Source organism: Centroberyx gerrardi, chromosome 20 (genome assembly GCF_048128805.1).
Source record: "Centroberyx gerrardi isolate f3 chromosome 20, fCenGer3.hap1.cur.20231027, whole genome shotgun sequence".
Classification (NCBI taxonomy): domain Eukaryota; kingdom Metazoa; phylum Chordata; class Actinopteri; order Beryciformes; family Berycidae; genus Centroberyx; species Centroberyx gerrardi.
Genome location: NC_136016.1, coordinates 20,305,845 through 20,328,680, shown reverse-complemented (window position 1 = coordinate 20,328,680; position 22,836 = coordinate 20,305,845). Strand labels below are relative to the sequence as shown.

General features: G+C 44.2%; 1 protein-coding gene across 1 annotated transcript in view; it reads left to right on the top strand.

Annotated features, from left to right (window-relative positions):
- The window catches only part of cpped1 (calcineurin-like phosphoesterase domain containing 1), a 35,813-nt gene that overhangs the window by 8,202 nt on the left and 4,775 nt on the right, over positions 1-22,836 (top strand). The window contains exons 3-5 of the mRNA XM_071905182.2: positions 6,907-7,079; positions 8,900-9,031; positions 9,235-9,367. Of these exons, the coding sequence (XP_071761283.1) occupies positions 6,907-7,079; positions 8,900-9,031; positions 9,235-9,367 (438 nt within the window). The remainder of the gene's footprint in view (positions 1-6,906; positions 7,080-8,899; positions 9,032-9,234; positions 9,368-22,836) is intronic.

The window sequence follows — 22,836 nt, the reverse complement described above, 5'->3', positions numbered from 1 at the left end:
CACGCCACGTCCGTCACCCGCCTGGCAACTGGGCTGCTCCACGGGGGGAGGAGGGAAGAGATATCAGAGCCGGAGCTGCTCCTTCCTTCTCTCGGCTGACATTTCCCCTTCAACTGTTTATTTACAATACAGAATGAACGGGTGGCGGCCAGGGGAAGCTGGCTGTCAACCGGCATTGTCAACACTGCTGCCTGTCGGCGACAGGAAATTGGCAACTGTATTTCTTTTCCCACGGATTTTATTCACTCTTTCTCCTCTCCCTCTCTCTCACTCTCTTTCTTTCCCTTTCTATCTGTCTCTCTCTCTCTCTCCTCTCTGTCTCTCTCTCCCCCTCATCTGTCTGTTCTCCTTAGTAAACAGCTGTGGCCTCATGCCTCATACCTTATTTTGACAACCTTCATTTGCAAATCTGACACGTGCACAAACACCCTCATTTATTCTTGCCTGTGATGAATCTATCTAAAGCATCGACGCGGCTTAAATCTAGTGCGGAAGAATCAAAAGGTCTATTCATTCTTGTGATTGTTCTGTAGCAGACATAACGCATATCACAGGAGACTACATGTTTGCCTATCAATACTGGGTTTGATCTACAGAGCTTGATATGAAGGCGGTGCAGCTGAAGGCTAAATAATGCTGTTTTGGTTCAATACATTCCTTACCTTCTCAAAGCTTTGTAGATGTAAGTAGTGATCAGAAGCACACATGCACACGAGGTGGAGAGGAACCCTGATGGACCCAGCAGTTTGATCAACAAAGGCTTTCATTGCCTCCCGTCGCGGTGCTCCACAAGGCTCCATGCTGGGCCCGATCCCATACACACACCTTCAAAATGCTCAGGTCGTCCTGCCTTAACAAATGCTAGTCAGGGTATCAGGGTGTCAGGATGTGGAGTTCGTTCCCGGGACGCTGTGTTATCCGGACGTTTATTGACATATAGCTCTGTGATCCCATTTCCCCGTCTCCGCTCGGCTCCAAGCTAACCCCAAGAGATGCTTTCTCATCTCAAGGACTTCCTTCAATCTCCCTTTTCTTTCTCTCCCTGTCTCTCTCTCGCTCACTTTCTCTCCCTCTCATGTCTTTCTCTCACTTATTTTCAGAGCTGACAAATGAAGAGGATAAAGAGTGTGGGGGGGGTGGGGGGGGGGTGGAGAGGGAGAGAGAGAGCGAGATAGAGAGCTGATTAGATTAGAGAAACATGCTGGACTTAACACTCTCCTAATGAGCACTACAAAGGATTCAAGCCGTGTCCCCGGGGGTTTGGGGGGGGACGTTCCGCATGATACAGTAGGGGGTGAAGTGTTCAAGTGTGTGTGTATCTGTGTGCGCATGCATATGTGCGTACATGCGTGCAGAGCTCAGGAAGGAGAGGTTGAGGTTACCTTGGGACTTCCCTGTCCCCTCTCTGTAACTGTGGAAACCCCTTTAATTGCCGTTGAAGGCAGATAAAGTGGGGCTCTCTGTGGGATTCTGAAGCAGAGGAGAGGACAGTTTGAAGGAGAGACAGCTGAGAGTGGAGACATACTGTACTGTATACCGATTTTTTTCATCAGAAAGACACACATGGGAAGCCCCCGGTGCGGGGGCTTCCCATGTGTGTCTTTCTGATGGCGTCCTCTAGTGGGGTGTGTTGTCTAATAGGTTCCCGAGGGGGTTGGGGACGGCAGAAGTTGAGAAACGTCTCCCTATTACCACTTTCACACTTCACCCATTTCGCACTGACCTGGGAAATACACAATTCGAATGTCAGTGTGAAAGGATCCACTTAGACCCTGCAGAACGACCCGGGTCAATGTAAGGGTTGAATCCAGGGTTGAGACTGAGACATTCACGTTATACTGGATTTACGTAAATATGAGAAAAAATGTGCGCATCAGCTTCCTAGTGGTAATTACAAGTTTTTGTGTCTTCACGAATTGCAGACATGTCAACACGAGCGAGTCCACCGATGTCAGTCTCCGTTGCTCCTTGAAGTCTTTTGGAAGCGGATAATAATAACCTTACGATAACAAGAGGGAGCGCCACAATGATTGACCGTATGATTGCCATCTTGGATTTGGGCGATCCAACGACTTAAACACATGAACACTTCCAAGTTATAGCAACGAGATGTCATCCTGTTCTTCTGCTTCTTCCGATATGACTTGCGTCAACGTCGTCCGCTATCCTGAGCACAGAATGTAAGCGTTCCTGCTTTTGATGATGTTAGACGACAGTTCATAGTACCTTCCAGTTTATGAGGTTCGCTGTGAATTCGCTCTTTCACAGGATGGGCCCGGATCAGCATACCGTAATATTCCTGGGTTATGTGTGCGAAAGGAGTCTAGGGGAGAGGAGAGTTAACGCAGCTCCAGCTCAGCTTCCACACTGTCATAAGCTGTAGGCTAGTGCCACATCAGCACAACCTGTCATTGTTATACCCTGGAGTTAGTCATAGATTTAGAGGTCCCCGCACAGTCAAAATACAATTGTTTAAGTTTAGAAAATGTGTGTGACAGCAAGACCCACATGCACTGAGTCCTGTGTGCAGTCTTGACAATCAGTCTTTAGAGGAAATTGAGGGAAGTACATACAGTGTTGGACAGGCTCAACAAGAACCTGCCATGGTCTCCTGTCAAGGTGTGAGAACCACAGTGTTGCGATCTCATTAAATGAACAAGGCCTTTCAGTCAAGAGTTGCAGAGAGGGAGCAGTTTTGTGTTTGTGTTTTGATTCCTTGAAGCAGGGCGAGAGAGCCACAGCATAAAAATAATAAATAGATAATAAATGCTAGCCATGGGATTTTATCCAATCACCCACTCCTGTTCTGCAATACGGAAGGCTTAGCAACAAGAATTGACCTTCCAAAGATAGTGCTGTTAGCATGAATTAATACGGCGCTACAAGTTCATGTGTTAAACTTTACTCATGTAGGGAAGTTGACTGAGCATGGATGTTGTTTTTCAGCAACACCCTGCTTCACACTCTCATACACAGGTTCCCACCCGGGTGCTGCCAGGTACAACAGTCTGCTCCTGGAGTGACAGGCGGTTAATTGCGTTGCTCAAGAGCAGCTTAACAAGAGTCAGTGAGGGAGAGGAGAGCATTTGTCAAACATTTTCCCCATCCAGATTTTCCCAGTCGGTCTGGGATTCAAACCGGTGACATTCTGGTCACAAGCAGGCTTCTCTAACCTCTAGGCTGCCATGTGCATTAAAGGAGTTTAACTGACGAGCAGGTAGGGGTTTGTTGTCTTGCTTCAGGACACAGACAGTAGAGCTGAACCGTTATTGAAAAAATCAAAATAATGAAAAAAATTTGAAATCGCAATACGAACTTCTGCAATTTCCAAATCGCAGAGGCTGCAATTAATTGCTTAAGAGAGAGAGTTGCAGCCAAAATGGATTTCTGAACAAGGTTTTTTAGAGCTGCAGGTAATCTTTGGTCCATGAATCAAGTGCAATATTGGCGAAAACCTTTCATCATACTCAAACTCAGTAAATCCTGCACACTGACATCTATTTTTTTTTATTAAATCACTTTTCTTTGAACACTTTTAAAGTACAGTCGCATTGGCTGCTGTTGGGATTGAACCTGTGACCTTTCGGTTACGGTTCTAACCACTAGGTCACCCACTGTCCCTGTCGATAAGACTCACGGCGTTAGAAAACAGACGGATGTTCGGTCGGTGGAGGTGAGGCGAAGTGAGCAGGCTTTCTCCTCACCCACAGCGGGACGTGTTCATCCCAGCCGCCTACGAATGCTAACTGACACTACCTGTTACCTAAATGGGGTCATGCCCGTAGGCATCGCACTTCTCTCCCAGTCACCATTAATCTGAAGCAAGGTGTCTCAAACGCAGATTGATGGGGTATGACCGAGGATTGGTTTGAGCTCTGTGGTGCTGGAGGATGATTCATGGACGTGTCGTGTTAGCTGATAGCTGATGGCTGTAGCTGAGGGTGAGGAGCTGGGACTGAGGCAGCAGAAGGCAGTGCGGCGTCCTTGCCTCTGTGTGTGGCTTTCAGTGCTTTTTTAACATATATTTATTTGATTTATTTAGTTGACTGAGCCTTCATGCTCTTGTTCAGCACCACCCTGCTTCACACTCACTCAGTTGCACACATTCACACTTGGGTGGCGCCCAGCATGACCACCGGTTTTCTATTTTTGGCCTCTCAGCAGCTTCACTGGAGCAGCTGACAAGGTTAAGTGCCTTGCCTTGCTCAAGGGCACTTTGGTGGCTGTTAAGGGAGGGAGGGGGGTGGGTGGGGGGTGTGTGTTTCTCATTCACTTTTCCCAGCTCATTGAATCCTTGGAGCAGCGGTCCATTAGAGCCCACAGGGGCAGCAGGAGACTTAATCAAGATAGAGAAGAGAAGAAGAAAAAATGGAAACAAGACGATGCTGTTCTGGTTGAAAATAGGGCTGAAAGATATTGACAAAAAAATCGAATTGCAATTATTTGACTGCATATTGCAATTGTGATTTAAACTGTGACTCATATCATCAAGTTTGTTACATTTTTTAGAACTTTAAAACTGTTTAAAGAAAAGTGATTTTGTTTAAAGAAAAAATGGATGTCATTGTGCCGGATATATAGTTTGAGTCTGATGAAATGTTTTCACCAATATTGTACTTGATTCATGGACTAAAGATTAGCCTACCCAGAGCACTAAAACACCTTGTTTACAAATCCATTTTGGACGCCTCTCTCTGCAATTAATTGCAGCCTTTGCTATTTGGAAATTGCAGAAGTTCATATTGCAATTTTGATTTTTTTTGATTAATTATTCAGCTCTAGTTGAAATGCAATAAAGAGATACAAGCCACACACAACAGCAGGGATAGTTGAGAGCTAACAGCTGCAACAATTTCCACAGTATTTCAGATGACAACCCCTCCCCATGCCCCCCCCTCTTCAGTTTCATTAGTTTGTATGTAATAGTGGCAATGGTCAAATATTGTGGTTGTGGAATAATGAGTCCAGATGGCTGTGGCCTCAGCTGTCACCACAGTTTCCATCAAGATTCTGCTCCACTCCCCAGAGGATCGCCTAAATGTTAGCAAAACCAATACAGGCAGAGCTGGGAATGTTACTTTCAGAACGCCACTGCACCACCACTTACCTGCTTGAGATTGTATTCAGTAACTGGATTACACAAACTCGGTAACAAAATCAATTTACTCTCACTTATGTTGGGATTACTTTGCACCTCAAATATATGAAGTGTTGTTAGAGACAATTTGTTGCATGCAAAAGAAGATCTATGAATGTTGTATAGCGTTAATATCCCCCTTCCAACCATGATTTACCTTTATTTTGAGGTTTTGTCAATGCCATTTTCCCTTTAAACATGTTTCTGTGTAATCCAAGTAATGTCCTATTTTTAAAAAAACGTAATCTGTGTAATTACTGTGCTTTAACTGTTTACTTGTACATGTTTATTGTAATCAATATACTGTAATCCTGTTACACGTAAGCAATTACTTTCCAAACCTGACTACAGGCAGTGATAAAAGCTTCACACAGAAGCTGTTTTACAGAAGAGAAAGGACTGTCAAGTCTCTCTTACTTTGAATTTGTGTCTGTGTCTGTGTGTCATATTGACAATCTGAAGTCTGACAGGTTAGCTTAATTATGGAAGAGAGGCAGGTGAAAACCACTTTTTGCCTTTTATCTGGATACGTTTTAAACTCTACATTTTCTCCCTCTGTCACGCACAAGATGTTCTGTTGAAAAAGGCTCTTATGTAACGGGTCCTGTCCAAACATCCAAGGAAACGTTCGCTCCAAAAGTAGGCCAGTAAAATAATTACTCAGATGAATAAAAAAGAAAAGAAAAAAACGAGAGAGGGGCAGGGAGAGGAAGGAATAACTTCGGAGCGGAGGCTGATAGGTTTGTTTGATACACATTCTAAATTATAAATAGATTTGAGTCTCACCCATTCTCTGCCCTTCACCCACACAGGCAGCGAATTAATTTGGCTCAAAACATTTTCCTTCTTTTTTTTTGCGTGCCGCTCCTCTGTGTGAACTCCGTGGCTTAATGGTAAATGGGCTGCATTTATATAGCGCTTTTCTAGTCTACCGACCACTCAAAGTGCTTTACAACAATGCCCACATTCACCCATTCACACACACATTCATACACCGATGGCGGCAAGCTACCACGCAGGGTGCTGGCGCAACCATCGGGAGCAATTTGGGGTTCAGTATCTTGCCCAAGGACACTTCGACATGCGGACTAGAGGAGCCGACCTTCTGATTAGTGGACGACCCGCTCTACCTCCTGAGCCACAGCCGCCATAGCTTGCTGTGGCTGATGTTAACGCATCAGCATAGCAGTCTGTACAATTTAACACAAAGTAAAGAGACATCTCGTAAAAGCCTCTCCCTGTGTAAAACAAATAGCCTCATGTGTCTTGGACCAGTGCATCTGACAACTTGTTCCAGAGTGCTCTACCCAGCACTCAGAGCAATAAAAAAAAAAAAAAAAAAAATAAGTTGTGTTTTGCTGTGCGGATTGGGGAGGCTTACACCAGAAAACACTCATCATCTCCGTAACCATGGTGATATAAAGTAGAGCCGTACAGTGCATTGATCATTCTCAGAGCTGTCATCATTATCACCTAAATAATCCCCCTTCCCTTAGGCGTCTCTCACCTGTAGTACCCTTCCCACTCTCTCACCCTGACAGCTTTCATCAGCGTTCATATATCTCTCTCTCTCCCTCTCTTTTTCTGTCTTTCTCTCTGTCTCTCTCACTCCCACTGTCTGGCCCAGGTAGGATGTTATTGTAATTAAGCGTTTCTGCTTGAAGTCGGTATTGCTTTGTACGTCTTTTGTTGATGCGTGACCCCACCAGCTTCCTGATTTGTTACAAGAACATTGATCTCTCTCTCTCCCTCTTTCCCCCCCCCCCCAGACACCCCGTTCAGGGAGGGTCAGGAGCGGGACCTGAAGGTGGCCCTGAGGGAGACGGATCCCTCCATCCCGCTGGTGTTTGTCAGTGGGAACCATGACCTGGGCAACACCCCCACCCCCGGCACGGTGGAGCAGTACTGCAGCGCCTGGGGGGACGACTACTTCAGCTTCTGGGTGAGCGGGAGGAGGGAGGAGAGGGGGCGGGGGCTGAGGTGTGCTCAGATTAAAAAAAATGTATTTACTCATTTATTTAACAGGGACAAATGCATTACATATATATAAAATACAAAATATACACTCACGGAGCACTTTATTAGGAACACCTGTACACCTGCTTATTCATGCAATTATCCATTCGGCCAATCACGTGGCAGCAGTGCAATGCATAAGATCATGCAGATACAGGTCAGCAGCTTCAGTTCATGTTCACATCAAACATCAGAATGGGGAAAAAAATGTGATCTCAGTGGCTTTGACCGTGGTGTGGTTGTTGGTGCCAGACGGGCTGGTTTGAGTATTTCTGAAACTGCTGATCTCCTGGGATTTTCACACACACAACAGTCTCTAGAGGTTACACAGAATGGTGCGAAAAACAAAAAACTTCCAGTGAGCGGCAGTTCTGCGGACGGAAACGCCTCGTTGATGAGAGAGGTCAGAGGAGAATGACCAGACTAGTTGGAGCTGACAGAAAGGCTTCAGTAACTCAGATAACCTCTTTACAGCTGTGGAGAGCAGAAAAGCATCCCAGAATGCAACACGTCAAACCTGGAGGCGGATGTCACTTTGGTAGCCGGTTGACATTGAGCTGAAAGCTGATATCTACCCAGTATTAGTAAGGTGTTCCTAATAAAGTGCTCGGTGAGTGTATATATATAAAATATTTATAAAATACAAAATAGATGCCATGCATGCGGGTTTCTAGCCAAGGCTAATTTGCAGCTTGGCTTGGCTTTTGGGGTAAAAACAGAAAGTACAGGAACATTACGACTGGAAATAGTACAGAAACATTAATACAGGTAAGACCAGAGACTGAGATATTAGTAGTACATAAAATACAATACATTTGACAACAACTAAAGTATTAGAATGTTTGTGTGTATGTGACATAATAATAATAGTAAAATACTAATTAAACTAATACTTCTATTTCTTCTATTACTACTGCTACTACTAACACCCCCCCCCCAAAAAAAACAAACAAACAATCTAGTAGTAGTAATACTTGTAGCAGTAGCGGTAGTAGCAATAGTCGTAGTAGTAATAGTTGTAGTAGTAGTAGTAGATGTAACAGTAGTAGTAGTGGCAGTACTCATAATACTGCAGTAGTAGTAGCACCAGTAGCAGCAGTAGTAGTAGTAATAGTAGTTGTAGTAGTGGTAGTGTTATTATTGTTATTGATTTGAGCCAATCCCATAACTGTAAAAGAATGGGTTCTTAGCTATAAAAATTCTATTTTCTATCTTGTTCCAAGTATTACTAATAATATTTCTTATATAGCTCTTTTTCAAACAAAGTTACAAAGTGCTCCACAACCAAAGAAAATAAAAATGAACAAATTACATAACAATGATAGATCAATAAAACAGAAAGAACAAGGAAGTAAAACAGTAAAAAAATTAGTAAAAAGTAATCCCAGCCATAGGGATAAGACTGATTGAATAAATAAACAGCAGATAAGGCAGCAAGGATAAAATAAATAAAAGCCAAAGATTAAAGGAAGGTCTTATGTAAAAGTAAGTTTTGAGAAGTGATTTAAAAGATGATACTGATTCACTCCAAAGCCTAGGGGCCCAATAATTAGTGTTAGTATTATTTTAGTTTCTCCCATTCTCTGCCCTTCATTTGCACAGGGACTGAATTAAATTGTAATGATTATTGTTGTTGTTGTTGTTATCATGGGTTCACAGCCTTTAAAAAGGTTCAAAACATGAATGCGGTAGGCGGTGCTAACTTCTCCCATGTCTCTCTGTGTTCTCCCTCTCATGGCGTCCCAGGTGGGTGGAGTCCTCTGCCTGGTTCTGAACTCCCAGCTGTTCTACGACGCCTCGGCCTGCCCTCAGCTGAAGGAGGCCCAGGAGAGCTGGCTGGAGGAGCAGCTAAGCCGAGCCTCCGCCTCCTCCTCAACGGTAGGACGGCGTGCTTTTATTCTAGGCTGATTTATGTAGGTGTTAAGCAGGGTAATGTGTTCTTTCGCTACGACAGAGGAGTCTGGACTTTGTTGTTGTTGTTGGGATAATGGCCGCCGTCTGCTGCCATATAGGACACAACAATTGGATTTGGTCGTTGGGGATCAGCGATGTATTTATCCCTCACATCTGTCTCGGTTCAGGAACCCAAACCCAAACACGTCCTGGTGTTCCAGCACATTCCTCTGTACCTGAAGAGCCCAGAGGAGGAGGACGACTACTTCAACCTGCAGACGGCAGTCAGACACAACCTGCTGGACAGGTTCAAGAGGGCAGGTAAGGAGGGTAGGGAGGCCCAAATTAGGGGCTAGTTATACCATTTGTACTGGTTACACTGGTTTTCCTTACAATGAGCAGGTAGGGGTCCCGTATTTTGCTCAAGGGCACTTCAACAGGACATGTGGTGGTTGATCTCCCATCGGCTGTGTGGGTTTCAAGCATATAAACCTCTGCTTACAGGACAGTCATAGCCTGATATTCAGACTGAATGGCCATTTCGTTATATCCACTTTGCAAAGATAATATGTCGGTTAGGCGGTGATTTCAACAAATCTATTCTACCGAAACGGCCATGAAAAACCGTTGCACAAACGGTTCAAACTTTAGTCCCGCCCGCAAAGGCGCTGATTGGCTCAAATGTTCTTTTTCGCTCGAAATTCGCTCGACAAAACCTGAAGAGTGGACGGGGCGCGATTCGGGAGTCTGGAACCAGGCTAGGACAGTCACCAAAAATCTGTGTTGAAGTCTAACAGATGAATGTGTATGTTGTTTGGCTAGAAGGTTCTAACTTTGAATCTAGATTCTCCCCTCAGAGATTTTGTTTTAAAAGTCAAGCAGTTGCCTCATGCAGCACCCTAAAGACATTACTACCGTTTTCTGTGATAATGGATTTAGGCTGCTGTGATGTGGTCTTAACGTCTTGTCTTAAATCTCCTCCTCAGCTGATGTTCCCATTAAACCTGTTCATTTCCAAGATAGCTAACTGCAGCACAGTTAAGACCGCAGCCCAGAGGATTAATATGCCATTAGCCTTCGCCACAGGAGGAGTCCCTGGCACACACACACACACACATACACACCGCAGGCCTAATTGAATTAATTCAATGCATTCGCTCGCTATATGGAGAATAATTCCACAATCAGAGCCCAATGTTGTAGGCTTATAAGAGTCTGATACAAGGGTATAGGGCAGGGAAACTCTCGCAAGGACACTAAGTCTTTTAGAAAAGGCTTTGGCTCAACACACACACACGCACGCACACACACACACACACACACACACACACACACACACACACTTGACGCTATCTGAGCCATTCAGCGCAGTTGATTGGCAGGACCTCTCGTGAGCACACGTGCCATGCTTTTCAATCATGCATCAAGGTGACTGGCTGGGGATGATATTAATTTAATTATCCAGCCATTATTCCAGCATGTATTTAACCATGTTGGCCCGTTCTGGTCTGATGACCCCTCTCTCTCTCTCATAATGGATCGCTCCTCCTCGGAACACCGGTTAAAGATTTAAAGGGCAATCCGTACAGGCTTTTTACATGCGGGAGCGGAGAGGTGGGTATTAATGTATGTGCTACTCCATGCAGAACATGCTAAACATCGTCTTCTTTTCTCATCCATACTCTTGTTCACACATGTCCTGCCGGCAATTATAAATTCAGACTACGTACGGGGCATGTACACGGTCGTTAATTATTGATGATAGACATGCTGCAGCTCACTGCGGCGCTACGTATGGAACGTGAAGTGTGTGTATGTGTCCATATTTATGTGTGTGTGTGTGTGTAGATGGTACTTCAAGTGGGGAGGGAATGAAGGGATTTGATTGAGGGCTGTCTGCATTTTATCTATCAACGCTCTCGTTCTGCTCATCGCTGTGGCGTACCCGCCGTCTCTACCCAACCAGCCGCACATTTCCCATGATCCCCTCCCATACATAACTGTAGGCTCTGCCATAATGAGACGCTCTATCAGCTAGATCGATCTAGAAGTTTCTGCGTTTCCACTGCTTAGATGAGATGGAGAGGGAAGCTTTAGCCTTTGAAAACCTTCCCTTCAAGATGGAGAATTATGATGTTATGGTAACCGTTCAGACTGTTTTTCATGCCCTTAGACGTTTTGTTCGTATGAAATTTTTAAAAAAGTACAGCCATGTCATTGTTAGTCGCCCTGGATGGTGTCAGCTAAACGCAAAAAAGCTGAAATGTAGTGTTAATCACACGACCGTTGACAGAAAACTACACTTAAGGAAGAATTGAGAAGTGAAACCAAATCTTTTTTAACGTCCTCTGTCTTTCAGTTCCTCCTGCTGCTCCTCCTCTCATATTTCCTTCCTCTTTCATGTTCCTGCTGCTCCCTCCTTCATCTGCTTGTAGCAGGAGTGTCTTGGTGACTGATGCTGCAGGAATCTGTCTAGTCTAGTGGAGTCTGTCCTGGAGGCATGCTGTCGAAAGAGACTGACTGTGATCATCCCCGGTTTCTGACGGAGCTGCGACCGTATATCCCTAACAGATAACACTCTAATCATCAGGGTCGACCAAACCGCACCAATGTACACACGGCACGACTTGACCGACAGATGGACAGACACACTCCCACAAGTCACACACAAACCGAGGTGTTCACTAACTCCTAGCAACTTTTATCCTTGGATTTTGCTATAAGATTGGAATAATAAAGTGTAGCCAGAAAACTTTTTCTAAAGTTTGTATTCTGGTTTCGGCTTTTCAAGGATTTTGAGAGATCTCCTCGTGAATTATTTTGGAGGTTAGATATATAAAAAATACATGATTTCACAAAATCGGCTCGACATCCTATAAAACGGCAGAACAGCGTGTGTAAATGAATTCACAAACGTTACTGTTATCCAGGGGCAACAGGCTCGTTTGGCATCAGGCTGAGCACATTTTAAGAGTTTCAGTAGGAGTGAAAAGTAGTAGATTTTTGAAGAATAATGGACAGTTGTTCTTCCAGCTTGTCTAACCTTATTAACATTTCTTAGAGCTGCTTACAGTCACCTTAAAAAAAAAGAATAGAGAGTAGCGCTTTTGTTTGTGCCATGTACGCTGCAGGCTTCCCTCTGAAGGCCGGCATCGCATCACTGACAAGTTGTGTGAAGGAGGCATTTCTTAATCATGAGCTACAGTGAGCCCAGGGAGCCAGGAGGAGCGGGGGGGGCGTGGCCTTCAAGCTGAGGTTTTTGACAGAGCAGGGAAATGTTGCCGAGGGGCCAGACCCAACACACACCAGTGCAAATATAAAGCCAGTAAAAGCACAAATTACGGAGTAAATCAACTTGGTTGTAATGCTTAAAATTCTTGAGTATTATGTAGATTTGATCATACTTGGGGTTTTACGTTTCATTATCTTAAGTAATCTAATAGTTCAAAATCCGGCAGTAGACTATAATTCACTCCTGTTCAGCTTCTATCATGTACCAAGGCAGCCGAACCGGGATTGACTCTGATGGTAATAATAATGGTAATATTACTTCTGATTGGTAGAGCTGACTGCAGGCTTAATGCTTGAGTTAAATTACTTCTGATTGGTAGAGCTGACTGCGGGCTTGATGCTGGAGTTACATTACTTCTTGTTTGTCATAGCTGACTACAAGCTCTTGACTCACACATCCAAAAATGCCACTGGTGTGGTATGAACGGCTGCAAGAACGTGGAAGTGGTGACGAAAACTGGCTTCATGCTGCACTGTAGGTATAAAAAACAGAGGGCACCTAATTTCTTAAGTATATCAATGCAGTCAACTAGGAGTGTGAAGTAAATTGGCCCTGCAACAAAGAATTTTCCAGTATATTTCCATATATACAGTTTATTTATCATACGGTGAATACAAAAACACATAAGGCCAACTAATAGGCCAGAGATAATCAACACCTAAATACTTGCGATTATCAGTAATATTTGTCGGCTTACCAGGCCAATCCTGCCCAAGTTGGATGCCATTTTTTGGCATAACCCACCCAAATCACACAAACAAGAACAGGATAGATACATTCTCACCAAGACCGAACCGACAGTGTGTGTTGGTAGAGCTCCAAACGAAACGCAGCGTTTCATGAAACACTGTTTTATTGTTGTTTTTTTTTTCTCTCTTTCTATGTTGTCTGCAAAATTGAAGAAGGAAATGTAGCAACTTGCGTGAAGTGGGATTTCCCTGCAGGGCAAGCAGGCGTCTGGTAAAAATATCCCCAATGGATGGACAGTGTAGAGAGAGAGAGAGAGAGAGAGACGTGCTTTTTAGAGAAGAAAACAACAGAGACGAGGGAGGAATTGCAGAAAACTAGGATATGTTCTTTGCCGTATGTTCCAGAAGGGAGAGAGAGAGAGAGAGAGAGAGAGAGAAAATAAGACAGAGAGAGAGAGAGATAGGTAGTGTGTGTTGTGTTTGTCTTCCTCTCTGAGCGAAGGGGGGCTGTGTTTCCTCTCATCCATGGTAAATTATGTCTCCTCTGGACGTACGTTGGCTATGGTAATTTTTTCCCCCTCTTTGCGTTGCGTTATTCACGCGTCGTCTCCCTCCCCTGTTGGCCTGTCCTCACCGCTGCTCCCTCTGATCCCAGGCCTCCAGATGTGCTCCTGTACTCCGGTGATCATTACTGTCATTACAGTAGAAGCAGCATCATTAACCTCACACACACACACACACACACACACTTCTGATTCCACTCTTCCCCTCAGAAAGATGTAAGGACTCTGGGGAGTTTAATATTGGCACAGATTAAGCCTAGTCTTACACAACGTTTTTCAATGGAGATTTACATTGAAGTACACTGCAAAAAATCTCCATCTTAACAAGTCATTTAGTCTATTATTGAGTCCTAAAAACTGCATTTTCTTGAAATAAGTGAAAACATCTGCCAATGGGGTTAGATCATTTCACTTGTTTCCAATGCAAATCAATTTGTTTAAAGAATTTTGTAGTGTCCTTTTCTTGATAGTAGTGCAGTGATCTGTCTTATTCTGACTGGTTTCAACATACTGACACTCATTTCTAGAAAATTCCTGAAACAAGTGAAGCTGCATTGGAAACAAGTGGAGTTATCTCACTCCATTGGCAGAATTTTTCTCTTGGTTTAAGAAAAGTAAGATTTTAAGGGCTGAATATGAGACTAAATGACTTAAGATTGATGTTTTTTGCAGTGTAAGCAATTGTCAAGGAAGAGTCTTAATCTATCTTTGTCTGTTTGTGTAACTAGCTGTCATATGTTTATGCCTGTAAGACAAATGTCGCTATTCCAACAATTTACCATTTCCATGTTCTACACGCAAAAAAATAAGAGCTTTGAGAAACCTTTTAAGGGTTCTTCAGATTGCATCCATAGACAGTAAATGCTTCATGAATGCTAACAGTACTTCTATGAACATATGGAGGTTGATTTTTTTAATTTTTCACTAGGAATATTTTTCCTAGTTAGCAGATTCTTCTTGGTTTCCTTTGGATCGTAGAAGAACCCCAGCTGAACCCTGAGTTTTCTAATTCTAGTTGTGATTTGAACGGAGCGAAACAGCAGTCTGGCAAGAAAGAAAAGTGAAATTGGACAGCTGTCCTCATTCCTTGTCTACTAATTCTAATTCCACAGAAAGCGGCCTTGAAATGGGATAGCTGGATGTCGTACAAATGTCTCCTTGGCATCAAATCAGTCCTCATAAGCAAGCAACACAATGTGAGACCCTGCCGTTTGTAACCGCGCTCTGTGACAACTCCAGAGGTGTTTTTTTTTGAGTCGGTTGACTACAGTAGCTGGGGGATTTGGCTCAGCATTTGTGAGGTTGTTATTGCTGCTGCCGGGTTTTCCGCGGCCCCCCTCCACTCCGGTGACATATGATGGAAATGGAGAATACAGGCCCCTGCAGACAAAGAAATACATTTAATTGAATTTCCCTCAGTGAGGTATTTTTCATTCCTCTCCCCTACCTCTTCCTCTCATAGGATTTGTGTGTGTGTTTATGTGTGCTTTGTACTTGTTTATGTCTATGCGCACACATGCTCGCGTTTGCATAGAAATCTGTACGCGGTGATGTGTCTGCACGCGTGATATATTCTGGGGAGCTATATGTTATCACAGCACACCAGCTGCACGTGGGAAAGGTGCGACACCAATTAGTCTTCCCCTGGCTCATCAGAGCGTGGTTCCACCCTGCGAACTGTTGACTGCCTCCCAGCTCCTATTAACGATACACTGGCTCTCTGTGATGACCCCCTCCTGGGCGAGTAAAGGAACTCACCATCCTGTTTTTAATTGCACAAGCAATTACTATGGTTTCTGATTTGACATTGATTCGGTTGATATTAAATTTTTCCTTTAATCGCCCGCTTGCTCTCTGCGTTTAATATCTTTTGTTAGACTGAGCCAAGCAGTCTGATTGGTCAAAGACGTATTCCAACTGCGCTGATAATTCGGTGCTTTATTGGTTGCTATGCCAACTCTTATGGTAACCAGGGAACTAGATAACAACCTTTTGTGTTTTCTGAGGGTTTTTTTTTATTTGTATGTACTACATGGGAGACAACTTTCCAGGCAGGCAGTACACATGCGTTGGTAACAATTGCACAAATCCCATAATACCCTAGAGGAAGTTCTTCACTCCGATTATGGGTACTTCTGTACTGCCTCGTCACTGTCGTACCCATAATCACAGTAAATAACTCTCTCGAGGTTTACTGCTATGCCCCCCCCCACCCCACCCCACCCCACCCATACCTATGCCAATTTGTCAGTGCAGTGGATCAATGCAACCCAGCCAGCACTTAGTTGCTGGCTGTAGTGGAGGAGAAGTGTAGGGTGCTCGCTTGTGGAGGATGTTGAATTTGGAGAGGAGAGTTTTTTTTCTTTTTTCCGTGTATATATTCCTGAATCTCTTCGGAGAGCGATGAATTCCCGAGGCTGGGGAGCGGCCACTCCTCTCCGTGAGGCGAGTGGATCCTGTAGAGTGGCACAAATCCCAGCCGCGCTCTCAGCCTCCCTCTTCAAACACCCCCCCCCCCTCCCCCCCTTCACCTTCTCCTCATAGATGGAGTACTGTAATTAGATTTCTTCTTCCCGCTGCCTCTGAGGTTCATATCCTGCATTCGGGCTTACCTTCACCACACACACACACACACACACACGCAAGGACGACTGAATAGACACGTACACGCTTCCACGCTACCTTCGTTAGCATCCAATCGCTGTGCATGTTTTGGAAGGAAAAAACAAAAAAGGGAGTGCAGCTAAGAAACACATTGGAATTCCCAACATCGCTAGCGGCTGCAGAGTTGTACATAGCTAATTAGAGGCGAAGATAAGCCATGTAAGTAAATGTGCTGCTCTGCATAGTGTTTCTCTCTCTTTCTCTCTCTCTCTCTCTCTCTCTCTTTTTGCCGCTGGTTGTCTTTATCAGCAAGGGTCCTGGTCTGTTCAGAAGCGAAGACACATTTATCACCCACTGGGGATTTCGTAAGAGGCCACGGATAAGCCTTTAACCCCATTGTTTTAATGATGAGGCTGAATAATGCTGTTGCTTTTTCGGTCTCTCTCTCTCTTTCTCTCACTCTCTCTCTCTCTCTCTCTCTCTGTTGCAACCAAAGGTGGGGGGTTGGCGATAGCTTAATGTACTGATGCGGTAGTTTCGTGCTTTACGCTCAAAGGAAGTGGAACCGTTGCAGTCGCCGGTATCCATAGGGGGAATCTACAACACATCGCACTCCCCGCAGAGTCCCACTATTTAATTGATCGAGCCGTTGATGAAGGTCTCGCCTCTTTACCGCGCGGCGTCGAGGCTTTTATCATCCGCAACGTGTCGGAAGTCATTCCTATTGAATGGGCTTCCATAGATGTATGACTGCGTCGCTCCCGTACTGCGCGCTTCCCCTTCCCGAGTTTTGCATAATTGTGATGTAACTTGACCATCTCCTCTTCTTCCAGCGTCTCGAGGAGAATTTGATTTAAATAAACATGGGTTTCATCCTTCTCATCTTCTGATTAATTATTGATTGCATCCAGAGGCCCCCACAGATAAATCTATGACATATTAACTGCGCTGAGGCCCATAGCGCTTAGAGAAAGGCCAAGGATCTAAGGGTGTGGTTTTTTTTAGGGTGATTAGGTTCCGCGTTTGGTGCCAAATGGCCAAAAGGCATCCAGGTCGACTGCTACAGTTTTTGCGTAGAGGAATAGATGATGTGGTTACTATGGGGTTTCATTTCCCAGCTCCCTTTGTGTTTGCATGTGTGTGTGAGTGTGTGTGTGTGAGTGTGTGTGTGTGTGTGTGTGTGTGTGTGTGACTGGAGGACACAGAAAGGGGATGCTGCTCGGTGACTGATGGGTGAGAGTGATTTATGAGGAGCCGGGGCGGCGAGATGCCTCGGTACGCTACATCATTTTGTATCTCTCTCTGTCATGCAAATTATCCACAGCCCCCATTTCATGATGAATTATTTCCCAGACCTGTACTTTAATGACAACCGCCCTTCAATACAAGCGCACACGTTGCATGTTCACTCCTACGCAGCCCATTCTCACAGATGTGCAGATGACAGCTTTGTTCACAGCTGCATTGAGTGTTTGTGTCAAAGAGAAAGAAGAGGAAGGAGAGGGAGCAAGCCGGAGGAAAGGTTTGAAGTGATAAAAAAAAGGCTTCTCCTTGAGGTAATCACCGATATGAGGAGGTAGTTTCACTGACAAGACAGGAACTTTGCTCGCAATTAGCCCATCCAATCTTCGTAGCCTGCAAATCACTGACCAAGAGATGAAAGGAAGATGATGGAGAGTGGGAAGGGAGAGAAGGTGGGGGCAGAATGAAGGAAGGGGCAGAAACATCAAACATGATTAGATGTGGACAGACGTTCCTTTATTTTCTTTATTCTTTTATTTTGCGGTCTACGACGGCGAGCACAATTAGCATTTAAATAACGAAGCATGTTTGCAATTTCAGAATATTCAAACAGACCCCGCAATTAATTAAAGGCCACTTGGCTCGGATGAATGCAGCATGTAAAAATCGAAATATGAAAAAACATGCAGGCGCATACTGGGAGGGACTCCCCAGTCCTCGCCGTGCATTTTTCTGCGACCCTGGCCAGAATTCAATTTGACTCCGGGTAATTTTCCTCCCTTTGCATTCAATATGTTTTCATTTCTCTGACTGCTTACTCTGGGTATTTTCTGAGCGCGCTAACTCCCCCCCCCTCCTTCCCTCTCTCCTTCCCCCTGTCTGTCAAAGCACAGGCCGGTTCCCAGATGGGAGTCTTTATCACAAAGAAAAGCACAAAAGAACCAGCGCAGTTTAACGGCTGACAGGTAAATGGGATTTCCACAGAGACAGAGACGAGACGTGGAATTATTAGCGCAGAGAGTGCATGTTTTTGTATACGCGAGGGCACCCACTCAGCAAGAAAAGCATTAGCTGGGAGAGGGGAGAACGCAGCCAAGCACGGTCAAGAGAGAAGAAATGGGGGGGAAATGGGACTTAACAATCCTCTACTGTACGCGATACTGCTATTTCGCACTCTCTGAACGCTCGCTGTGACGAACCAGATAGCTTCCCTTCCTCCATCGCTCCAGCATGGCACAGATGTGTCTTCCCTGTGGAGCTCAATAGGTAGAGCTAGGCACTAAAGGGTTACAGGCTCCATTCCCTGTACAGATGAATGGGTTTAGCCTTTTATTCCACTAATAATCAAAATAGTAGCCCAGTCAGAATAAAAATGGCTCATGTAACCACCTCAATCAGAATAAACGAATAAATTAAATTTTGTTCTGTTTGAGAGGGGTGATATAACCCTTTTATAAATTCAATGGATACAATTTCATCATGTAAACGCTCATTCCGATCACTTTCTTTGATTTGAATATCTATACTCTTTCTGCGCACGCTCTCCCATTTGGCGTAAGTGACGTCAATGACACTTACTTTTTGTTAAAAGTTGTTGAATCATTGTTGGGGCAAAACAAAACGTCTGTTGCTGACACTTTTGGAGTCGTATGTTCTGATAAAACTGCTGCTTCATCAGTAAGAACAGTAAAGAAATAACGGTGCCAAGCGCCCGACGCAGGTCCATCTTTTAAAAACGTAAGCCCATCCTAAGAGTGCTGGATTCAGTATTTTTGCGCATGTCAGAAGCTTTTATTCTGATTACATATGTTGGAGCATGTAAACACACACCATTCAATCCTTTTATTTAGCGCTCATGTAAACTCTTGCTGGGAAATCTTCAATCAGAATGATTTCATTCAGAATGAAAAGATATGGCTCATGTAAACGCAGCTACTGTAAGGGTTAAGGTTAGGTTACTTCATTGCCTAGTGATTTAATTTCCTAGTGCCTTGCTCTACCCATTGTAGCTCAATGGGTAGCAGTTAGGGGTTTGACTCCCACTGGGCCACCCATGCCAGAAATGTACGATGGAACCGCAAGGCACTTTGGATAACAGTGTATAGCAAGTGGCAAGTGTTACTGTGATTGGATTGAAGTGAAGTGAAATGAGGTGTGTATCTTATTTCAGCACTGTCAAATCACTCCCGTTTTTTCTGCTCCCAGAAGGGAGCCGGCTATCATCATCTGAGGGCCGACGGTCGCCTAGAGCAGCGGCTCTGGAGCGCGAGCCGGCGAGGTCCAAGAGCCGGTAGGTTTCCAGTCCAACCAAACACTACAGCAGTGGATTTCACTTATTAGTCCCCTCCACCCCTCTCTGGTTGAAGGTGTGCACATCAGTGAAATAGCGTCATTTTTCACAAACATGGCTGACGTACTCCTGCTTCGTCTTAGCAGGGTAGAGATCGGTTCTCACCATTGCCAGCATTGTTAAGAAGCCAACTTTCTGTCGCCTCCAAGTCTGTAATCACTTATTTTGTGTTTCAACATAGCGTATAACACAATACAGGTGTTACCATTGACATATCTTTCTTCTGTCTTTCTTCTTCTAGCCTTGGTTAGCCAGTTAGCATTTTGTGACTCTCTTTTTTATAGTCATGAAGTCATCTGACAACAGAAACAGAAAGATATGTCAGTGACAACACCTGTATTGTATTTATACGCTATGTTGAAACAGGTGATCACAGACAGCCGGAGGAGACAGAAACTTCCTAACATTGCTGCCAATAGTAAGAACCGATCTCTACCCTGAAGTATGTCAGCCATGTTTGTGAAAATGACATCAGCTGCTGTAGTGTTTTGTTGGAATGAAACCTGCAGACTCTCGGGCCTCACTGGCCTAGAGGTTAGAGAAGTGTGACCAGAAGGTTGCCAGTTGGAAACCAAGAGCGGCTGAAAAGATCTGGATAGGAGAAATGAATTAGTAATGCTCTCTTCTAACTCGGCAGCAACAGTCAAGGCGCCCTTGAGCAAGGCACTTGAAACCCACTTAAGTGTGAATGTGTGTGACTGTGAGTGTGGAGCACGGCGGTGCTGAAAAAGAGCATGCAAGCTCAATCAGCTTTCACTGGGTAAATAAAGAGTGAAAAAAAAGAAAATCAAGGCCCAATGAGTGTTTTGTTCCAGGGAACTAACTGATGAAGTAAAGGGGAGAGAACTGGGAGCCAGAGGGAGTAGAAGAGTTTATTCCATAGTGAGATATCCAACATTTGACAAAATCTGTCACTTCTTCCTGCCAAACGGTTACTGGCATGAAAGTAAGCCACATTATGGGTTACTTTTAACCTCTACTGCTACCAAACGCCCCCTAGCAGTAACGCCGGCATGACAGAAGTTACTAATTAGTGATATTTAACTAATTTAATAATATGGAATTAACAGATCACATCAATAGTTTAATGAAATATCTCGATAAATGACTTCGATAAATTTAGTCTTTCTGGCAAAGTGGTTGCTGAGGCGAAAATGTCAAGTTATAGCTTTTATAAGACGCTTGAAAATCCTATTTAATCACCTACATTTCATTGCAGGTTGCAGTCTCACCATAAACAAACTTCTGGTAGATTCCACTTGATTGTATTCCACAAAACTAGAAGTAATATAACTAGTAACTAGAAGTAATCTTAACACCTACAGTATGTGTGCGTAATCGGTGTATTTTTGATAGAATCATCATATTTATTGAAATATTCACTGATGAATGTAGAAAAATGTAAAAAAAAACCTGCTCCGACTCTTTTTCTGTAATGTCTTTGAAGCGCTGTTGCGGTAGGTATGTTTTTTTAGGACTTTAAATTCTGTTTTCACTTTTTTATTTTATTTGTTTTTTCATATATTTTTCATTTCTATGCAGGCAATTTCATATCAGCCCCTACCCATCCCTTTAAAGGGATGCCTGCCTGCCTGCCTGCCTTCTTTTTCTGTCACACAATTTCACAGGTCAACTTAATCTTCTGACTGCATTGCAAAGGGGACAGCTTTCTCAACTCCTTTATTCTGTTTTTATTTTTTTTTTCTCAATTGTTTATCTTTTATTCATACAGACATTCTTTCGGAGATTGAAAATCAGGCTTTTTTTTTCTTCCTGGAGAGGGCCTGTTTGCTCTCGGAGTGTTTTCAGACGGGAGAGGCCCACTTGGAGTGGTTGGACTTTAAAAGCCGGCGTAATGACGCCGCTCTGAGAGGGACGTGCTCCGATGAATTCAGGCCAGCGTCTTATCACCGAGCCGTTGCTAAATTGTTTCTCTCAAATCGGCCTCCGCCCGATAAGAGCCGGCGGAATGAGCCGATTCATTTCCACGACAGTCACATTGTCTCTCGGTCCAGTCCAATTCAACTCCCAACTATACTTAAGACCTTGAAAGAAAGCCTGTAGTGTGTCATGGTGACCTAACGGGGGTAATGAGATCGCCTTCCACCAGCTGCACATTACACAGGGTGGCCGAGCGCAGTCCTTTAAGGTTCACTGTGCCCTTGGTAAATTAAACTAGGAGGAGAAAAATTGACTCTTCTTTGTGGAAAGGTAGTTAGATAACCAGCTTTATAAAACGGATAGTTCTGGTCCTCAGTTCTGATTGGCTGAGATGCGTTCAAAGCCGCTGTAAAATACCAGATAAACAGACCTTTGAATATTAATCCACTAACTACAAATCGCCACTCATACTGATACATATGTCTAGCTTAGCAACTGATATTTACTGTGCAAGAATTGTTGTATGGATTTAATTAGATAGATTAGAAATATGACTTATTGAACATATTGTTCAGTGTTGTGCCTAGCAACGCCTCTTAGCTGCTCTGAAATCACTGTAAAGCACGGCCTGTTGTGGCTTAATCCTTCATATTCTGCATGTAAAGCCATATGAGCAACAAGCATACGGTGCGATGCGTCACAAATAAAGCGTTTGCGTACGGGGCAAGATCACTACTGCTGCGTGGTGGTGTTGACAGCCACAATTGTGTGTGTGGGATGTGGATCATCAGAGATGTGGTGACTGAACACACACTCACATGTACGTACGCGCGCGCGCACACACACATACGCACCCACACACTTTATTTAGCTGCCTGATTAATCATGGCATCTTGGGGGGTCTTTAAGGAGTTCAGAAAACCATCTTGGCTTCAGAAGGACTTTTTCCTTCTGGTTCGCTCCTTCCTTCAGTCCTTATGATTATTACAGGCTTTAATGTGTCTAGCACCTCTTACTTTGCTACTGCTGTCTCAGCGGCCTCCTCCCACCTCCCCGCTCCGAGGTGGCGAAGAAGTTGCAGCCCTCGCGTCGAGACTGTAACGTATCCAACGTTTTCCCCGCGACCGGCGTCACCAGCTGAGTCATCGAGCGCTCCCGTCGAACATTTC